Here is an 8,234-nt window from a genome sequence, read left to right as displayed (position 1 = left end):
CCCTCCCCGTGCCCTCAGAGAGGGGCGCGGCTGTTGGGGCGGCCGTGCCCCCTCCACCCGCCCCGCCAGGGCTTGAAGGCCCGAGCCGGGCCGAGCCGTGAGGCGGGAAGCCCTGAGGCGCCGCTGTGGTAGCGGCGCAGGGGCGGCGCCGGGTATTTCAGGCCAGCTCGGCGCTCACCCTCGGTAAAAGCAGGAGGAGGCCCCGTGGAGGGGTTTTACCCACTTAATAAATTCCGGGGGAACAGCTGTTTCACATAATTTTAAGAAGGAGAGGTATTAAAGCTCCTCACGCAGACAGAAAGCCCCCGCCCAGCAAACAGTAATGCAGCCTGCAGGTACAGAGTTTTGTGTGTTTATTTAAATCCAGTTACAGCAAAATACAGGCTGGCAGTACAGAAAGCAGCATGCCAGAGAGGTAACACTCGCTCTGTGCGTCCCAGTAGCGAGATGATCTCGCTTCCCCGCGCCTCTGCCGGCTCCACACCGCAAGGCTGGCACGGTGCGCAGTGCTGGCACCGCTGGCGGCCGAGGGGGGGCCACTGGGTAAAGAAGCTGCCCCAAACTCAAAAAGTCACCACGCGCTTTACATTTACAAACAGTTACCCGAAATGAAGCTACTCCCCCGCCTCCCCTTAGGTAGGAATTGAAAAAGAAGGGAAACATTACATTTGTCTCCCTTTAAAGGGTAACTTCGTTATTTTCAATGCTGTGATGATCTCGAGCATCCTCTGCACTCTCCAATGTTTGATTGCTGGTATCATCAGGGATCTCAGTTGAAACATGGACCTGGCTTTCCCTGCTTTCAATGCTCTGGTGGCTATCCCCCCTGATGCCAGCCTTGCTATCATCTCCTTCCACCTCATGGCTATCGAATTTCTGCCGGCTGTCGTTTTCCATGCTCCGGTCACGCTGCTTGCTATCCAGCTCACTGCTGTCCTGCCTGTGGCTCTTGTCAGCCCATTCCCCACTGATGGCATGCTTCCCCAGGAAGCGGCGGGCAGCAGGATCCTCCTGGGAGAGCCCTGCTTGCTGGCTGTCTGCATCCAGGGCACTCTCATCCTCCTCGGTGGCATCATACCCAATGAGCTGCGTTAGAGAGCAAGATAAGAAAAAGCCACTGTCACACCTGAGGAACTGATCTGTCAGCAGATGCTGCCATACTGCACCAACCAAGCTGCATAGGCTGCGGGGACACTCAAAACCTGCATGATACACCTCTGCCTGGAGATACTGTGGTCTTTTATGGAGTTACATGAACCTTTCACATTACGAGAAACTCAAGTTTGATCCTGGCCTGAGACTTCATGTGTGCAAGTACATCATGATAGTGCAAACTGCAGTATTGAATACCTTGTAGCAGCAGGCTACACTCCTGCCTCGGCACATCAACAGACATCAATACCCCCTGATTTGGGGTATCCAGAGAAAGGAAATACATTCCTTCACTTATGCCTACTTTCCCCTCACCAATCCTTTTCAAAACTGACTCCCATAAAATAACATGTCTGTTTTCAAGTTCACTACCCTTTTCCAAAAGCCTGGGTACCTGTTTTTTTGAAAAAAAAAAACCACTCAGCGCTATTTACCTTTTTTGCAGCTTTGCGGAGTTTGCTAGACTTCACCATTGTGGCTTTTGCCCTCACCCTGTAGGCCACGCTGTCGCCTCTGCCGGCATTGTCGCCCCGGGTGAAAGAGAAAGTTACTGGAATATCTGTGGGAAAACTTGTGACAACCTCATCGGATTCATCCGTGTCATTGGAATCATTATCATCATCGTCGTCATCATCCACATCTTCATGGCTCTTGCTTGACACATCAGGAAAGTGCTGGAAAACATTTATTATGCATCAGGCAAATGAACATATATGTGAGACGTGCAGACTGGTATCTGTCCTGCTCACCCAGGGCTTATGCACTGTTGAGGAGCTACATGCATGAATTGCTCTGAATTCGCCTCACTCTGCCTGAAGCTTTGTTTTATTTAGGGAGAGACGTTACCACAAGAACCGCATTTGACTGAGGAAAATGAGTGCTGCTGCACACTGTCTGCCCTGCAGCACTCAACTGACATTTTGCTGTTCAAAACACTTACTGGTTGTATTGGGACATCCACACTTTCTTCAGAGAAGTAAAGAGTCTGAAAACAACATGAAACTCACTATTAGCACACAATGGCATATACAGTAGAGCTGATCAGCATGTTGACTATTCTTTAAGCACTTAATCCTAACTTGCAAATCTTGGCATTGAAAGATGCTCTGCTTTCTCTTCCAATTAGTTGCCCATACCTGCTGAGGTGATGCCAGGTCATTCTGTGGGTGCTCCTGACTCTCCCAAGACTTAGAATTCACGTGGTGGTGGTGATACCTGTGCGAGTGATGGCCCCTGGAGTCCTTCAAGAGAGAAGAAAAGGGGGTTTTAATCCACAAAGGAGCATACAGAAGCAGACAAATCTGCCTGCATCACAACCTCTGTTTTTGGGCAGATGTGGCATCTGCAATACATACTCCTTTTGTACAGGATGTGTCCTCAGCAATTCATTGCAATAGGAAGAGGACTCAGATCAAGCTGTGATCCCAGATGAACACTATACCCAAACAATATAATGCAGAAACTGTGCCTCTCCCACTGACAGAGCCTGGAGAATTCCAGATCAGTTTCTCCAGCTTGTTTTTATTGAGTGAACTTTGGAGTTCTGTCTAACGACCATAATTTCTGCTAATTCTCAGGTCCTTTTCCCAAGAGTGATCAATGTCCCACATCATGAAGACTCTAAACAAAATGCAGTAGCTGATTCTTAGAGCAAAGGATTGATTTTACATGGCAGTAGCTGGTGATGGAGTATAAATCAAATAGCTATATACAAGACTAATACAGTTTACTCACACCACTCCAAAAAATCATGGGAATTAGATTAAAGTGGTTTTCTAACACCAAATATTGTCATCTGATCCACACTAATGAATGTGAGTTATAGTAGTTGTACCATGCTACAATCGTTTTCTCTTTTTAACTGACAGCTTACATATTTTTCATTAAGAAAAAAGGTTTCCAGTCCTGGTCCAGAGATACAGCGAACGGAAGTCCACAGCCAGGATGCCTAATATGGCAAAAGTCTACTGACATCAGTGGCTCTCTGCTTTGGCTACCTGAGAAACTGGCTCATAACAGCCAGGTGAGGACATGTTCTGCAAGCAGCTACAGTCATAAAACAAGTATCAGACAATATGTATTAGAGAAAAATAATCAGAAAGGATTTATTAAAGAAAATTAATAGAAAGACAAAAGGAGCTTACATGTTTTTCTTCAGAGCTGGCAGAAATGGCGTGCTGCTTGGATTTACTCACCTTGAAAGGACAAAAGAGAAAAAGCACTTGTTAGTATTAATTTCTTCCTAATATGCAAAGAAAATATGCAAGTGATCGCTGATATGTATTTGTGATGTACTCACTGGCCACGCAGCGGTAATGCTGATAAGGCATAAACACAGAACTGCCACCTTCATTGTGATGTTTTACCTAGAAAATATTTTGGAACAGTGAGTCAACAAGGTAAAATAGCACAAAAATGCCATAGGCTTTTTCTTTCTCCTAGTGTACTTTACCGTGCCGACGCCAAGTTGAATCTCTGCTAAGGATTCAACCTGCCCATGCCAATTTTTTCCTCTGTCCTCCATCACCACCCCACACCCAGCTGGTTTTGTAGTGACTTAGCAACTCAAAAGCTACAAGAATTTTAAAACCAGGTGCTGAGAAGTGCTGCGCAGTGGTGAGAGTGGCCACACTGAGAAAGTGAGCAGACTCCTGTCATCCACTGACTTGCACTGGCAAAGGAAAAGCTTTGTGGAAAACAAAGCGCTATAAAGATCAGCTTTGGTTTATCTTCATTCATCTAACATCATTTTGTCAGAAGAGACCTAACAAGACAAATTCAGTTTGGATTCTCTTTTCCGTTATTTTAAAACTAGTGTTCAGGGTTATTAACTGGAGTTGCTGTGAGTAAACTCAGTTTATATGAACATAAACTGCTTTTATTGATAGACCTTTATTTCCCCCTCCAGAAGTTTGAACAGGATAACCTGTATTTCCAAGCAAGAGATGAAGTGAAATTTCTGGTCACATTGCAGTTTTAGCAATTTAATAAACGAGCGATGCATGCTGAAATTATGAGAGTGCTGAGCTACAGTAAATTTTGGTGCTGACAGACCAGTTCCCAGGATAGGGAACATCCCTGAGAAATTAGACTGATTTACTGATGAAGAAGAGGCATTTCAAACTTTCGTAAATCATAGCAGGAAAGAAAGGCTGCTAAGGGCACATTTAAAATACATTAGTAAGGCTGGCCCTGAGACAGGACATTCTATTAAAGGTATTGCAATTTCAGGAGTTACACAGAGAAGGGTGCGTGTCCCATCCATTCAGTAGTGTGCAGCACAAACTGCAAGCCTGCCAGAAGAAACAGGGACACTGCCAGGCAGTGGTTACATGAAGGAGGAAGCTTTCTGTGTTCAAGTACCAGCTTTGAGTTTTCAGCACTTGATTCAGTGGCAGAGTTTTCAGTAACCTTCTCCCGACATCTATCAGCACACAGGTTTAAAATTGTGGTTATGTGTAATACCTTGCATCGCTAAAGAAACCTTGCTCCTATAAAAGCACACCTTTTTCCACAGAGAAACATCAAACATCCCTGTCCAGGGAAGCAGTTTTCAAAGATCTCCTGCCCTTGACAAAAGCTGCAGACAGAATGGCACATGTCAGGTAAAAAAGCAAAAAATTACCTTTTCTGGTGCTGGAGGAGTCAGCTGCAACAAGAGCGCTCTTAGTGATCCCAGCAGCAGCTCCAGCCAGTTGGCTCCCAGCAGCTCTGGCTTTCTCCCCTTGTCCCCTGACTGCCTGACATCTCCAACCTCTGGGAATTTAAACCCTGTCCCAGGCACAGCCACCAATCCCCGTGTGGCGGAAAAAGATGAGGTCATGAGGCTCCTGGCCACCGTCCTGCCCACGTTCTCCTACACTTCCTCTTTGGCTTTGTGGCTTTTGAAGTAAACATAAGCTACTCTATGGTTAAAACATTACTTATGGGCAAGATCATTAACCAACAGGTCTGTTGGATGCACAGCATTTGGTATTCTGTAGGAGGACTTCAGGGCATGTCTGTCCTCCTTTTGTGAAAAGGCAGAGCCCAGTTTCCCAGAAACCTTTCATGCCCTGTTCTGCAAGGGGTAGGAATAAGTAATGTGTACTGGAGGAAAGAGATTTGAACAGAAAACTCCCCCAGAAGGTGTTAATGCTTCCACAAAGTTGTAGATTTGCACTTCAGGGTATACACGTTGCAATGGGAATCGCAAAGACAGAGTGCAGAATATGGTCTTTTGCCTTTTTGCTCTGACCTGGGTCCAAAAAAAATTATAAAATTAGTGTGTCTCAATAGGCATTCCGCATCCAGAAACTTGTTTGTAAAGGTATACCAGAGCCACTGAATTCCGCTGAAGCTCAACAAAGGCAAGTGTAGGGTCCTGCACCTTGGGAGGAATAACCCCATGCACCAGTACAGGTTGGGGGTTGACCTGCTGGAAAGCAGCTCTGCAGAGAGGGACCTGGGAGTCCTTGTGGCCAAGTTCACCCTGAGCCAACGATGTGCCCTTGTGGGCACAACAACATTATGCTGAAAGATCCCCTAGAGATGTTGTCTGGCCAAAACAAGAACCTTCCAGCACTTGCAATCTCCATAATGGCATATAACTGTCTATCAGACTTTCAGGAAAACAGATATTATGTCAGGACTTATAAACAACCTGTTTCACCAAGTTCAGCAGCAGTTATCAGCCATGCTGATGGAGAAGCCCAGAGCCATTAGAAACACAGTCTTCCTGCAGTTTGTTAAAGACCTTCATGTACAGGTCAGTTATCACTGTGAATTTTCAAGGCAAATGTTTTGCGAGTACCTGGAACACTTGCCTCTGAGCAGAGACGCTATATGACCCCCAGGGAGTTGTTTCTGGCAAACAACTGGTATTTCCAGTGTGCTGGGAGATGGCAGTGTTTCTGAGTATCATTGCCAAAGCTATATGGTTGATTTTGTAAGAGCTAAGGAACAACAGTGATGTTTTGCAGTAATCCAGACGCAGGATGTGAAGCGACAGTTATTACCAAATGGCTTCATTTTATGCAAGATCAGCCAGTACGGAGCTGTAGTAAATTTAGCACTTTTCTCATGCCCATCATTATGTGATTATTCATCCTGTAAATCATTTCATCTAGCTGAGAAAACCTTTGCCTTGGTAGGAGGTAGTGCTTCTCGTCCTCTCAGAGATAAGGAACAAGCAGGGCAGAAAGGGGGGAACTTTCACCATTTTCACTTCCCACATTAAAATGCCTAATTCTGGAGAGAGCGTTTGGCTGGCGGTGGCACAGCAGAAGCAACTTGCTCGAATTTGTACAAGTGGGAGGGTACATGACTTCAGCTTTCAAGAGCTGTCAGGGTCTGTGCGGAGCACGACCATGACAGGCTGTAATTTGCTGCATGTAGGTGATATTTTCTACTTGGCTATCCTGTCAAACAAAGCTTTTGACCACAATTTCTTCCATCTTGGGCTGCATTAGGAACATGTAGTTAGGCTGCCGTTTCGTGTCATTGAGAAGCGCTTTCAGTGCCTCCCTGTGCAATCTCTGACAGGTACCTAAGGTCCTGAGCCGAGACATCAGCGCGATGCCCAGTGTTATCTCTGGCCAGCATGGGAAATCTCGGCCTGCCTGCAGTGACCTGTAATGACAAATCTTTCAGGAGAGCTGGCTTTTGTTTAGATTTGTTCACCAAAAAATGAGTCTTGGGGGACACCAGAGCAGCGTCTTCTAGGTGGCAAAGACTAAGACTGGGAGAGAGAAATTAATTTCTTCAGCAGCATTAAGAATGCTATCAAGTAAAAGCCCCAAGAAACCCTAGCTTGGCAGTGGTCTTAGAAACAACTGTTTTGCAACTAAAATGTCTGAAAGAAAAGGAGACTCAGTAATTTCTGTGAAAAACAGATGAGAACCAAAACTTTCTTGCATTTCTACCACAAAATACTCTCAAAAAGTACCTTGGAAACTCAGCATGTCAGCCAATATAATATATCCCCCAAATCCCTTAAATTTTCCCAAAAGAGGGGAAAAGCTTACATTCAGCAGTTGGTAGGCTTCAAAAAACCTTCTGCCTCTTAAACAGACTACACAGACCACTACAGCGTTTGTGTCCAGGCCTAGGAGAGTACTTGCTATGCGGAAGGGTGTCAGATCTATTCAATAAAGAAATTACAACAGAGATTTGCTCTTACATGTGTGAGCAGGGCACCCTGATAACACATGCTGCGCAGCATAACTGTGTATCTTTTGCTTTGCACCACTTTGAGCGTTTCCAAAACAGAGCAGCAATCAAACAAGCAGCAGCAAGTTTCTCCCAAGCAAAACCTCTTGTGGAGCGACAGGGCAGTTCAGAACAACGTGGTGTCCATGACCTTCCAGTTTCCCTGCCGCTTCCGATCTGCAATGCAGTTCAGATGACTAGTTGGCAAGGTGAGCTCTATTTAACCCTCATTTTGGGCAATAAAGGGGGTTATGGCATCTTATTCTCCAAGAGTTGGCCCTAGCCGTTCCTGAGGGGGTTGCAGAACTAGTCCCAACACTGACCTAAAGCTGCAGTAGGTGATTAATCAGGACAGAACAGATACTTTCTGCGAAACAACCCCAGTGTAAGCAGCCAGCATATTAGAAAGTGCCAGTGTTTGACAGATAGGACAGTCTTTCGGTCTGTCCTTATCTCCCTCTCTGCGTAAAGATAGCCCACTCGCTTGTCTCTGACTTCTGAGACTAGTTGCTACCTGTTCACATTTTCAAAAGCCTTTCAGGAACAGCTTTGGAAACTGAAGAAAAAAATAAATATTTGAGAAACTGCCATACAGTTTTGGCCCACAAATCCTGGAGGCTGAACAGCCTCAGTCAGATCCCAGCTTTCACAGAGCTGAGTGGCTGCTCCTACTACAGCATAAATACAGTCCAGCTGTCTGTAGCTTCCTAAAATGGAGCCCTACTGACATTTCCTCCCTTGACTTTTACAGACAGCTAGAAAAAACAAATTTTCCAGATCTTTTTTTCCTGTTGAAATGAATGTATTTTAATACTGAAGTTCATGGAGCAGCAGCAGCAGGAATTAAACCAGCACAGAAATATTGTGTTATTTTCAGGTCATCATTACCAGTG

General features: G+C 45.4%; 1 protein-coding gene across 1 annotated transcript; it reads right to left on the bottom strand.

The window, feature by feature from the left end:
• Positions 1-465: 465 nt before the first annotated feature.
• On the bottom strand, positions 466-4,852 carry SPP1 (secreted phosphoprotein 1). Its single transcript, XM_068404057.1, has 7 exons — positions 4,778-4,852; positions 3,452-3,518; positions 3,297-3,347; positions 2,289-2,393; positions 2,093-2,137; positions 1,587-1,826; positions 466-1,086 (listed from the first exon to the last, which is right to left on the bottom strand). Exons 2-7 carry the CDS (start codon positions 3,503-3,505, stop codon positions 679-681), a joined length of 903 nt encoding a protein of 300 aa, XP_068260158.1. The 5' UTR covers positions 3,506-3,518; positions 4,778-4,852; the 3' UTR covers positions 466-678.
• Between the last annotated feature and the right edge of the window lie 3,382 nt (positions 4,853-8,234).

This window comes from Nyctibius grandis, chromosome 6, assembly GCF_013368605.1.
Source record: "Nyctibius grandis isolate bNycGra1 chromosome 6, bNycGra1.pri, whole genome shotgun sequence".
Lineage (NCBI taxonomy): Eukaryota > Metazoa > Chordata > Aves > Nyctibiiformes > Nyctibiidae > Nyctibius > Nyctibius grandis.
Note: the sequence above shows the minus strand (reverse complement) of the source record. Positions and strands in the feature narration are given on the sequence as shown.

Excerpts from the sequence above, each read along its gene's own strand:
- SPP1 (XM_068404057.1), bottom strand. The coding sequence starts at position 3,505 with ATGAAGGTGGCAGTTCTGTGTTTATGCCTTATCAGCATTACCGCTGCG. Across the intron at positions 3,348-3,451 it reads GCATTACCGCTGCGTGGCCA|GTGAGTAAATCCAAGCAGCA; the intron begins GTGAGTACATCA and ends TGTCCTTTCAAG. Across the intron at positions 2,138-2,288 it reads ACCTGGCATCACCTCAGCAG|ACTCTTTACTTCTCTGAAGA; the intron begins GTATGGGCAACT and ends TGTTGTTTTCAG.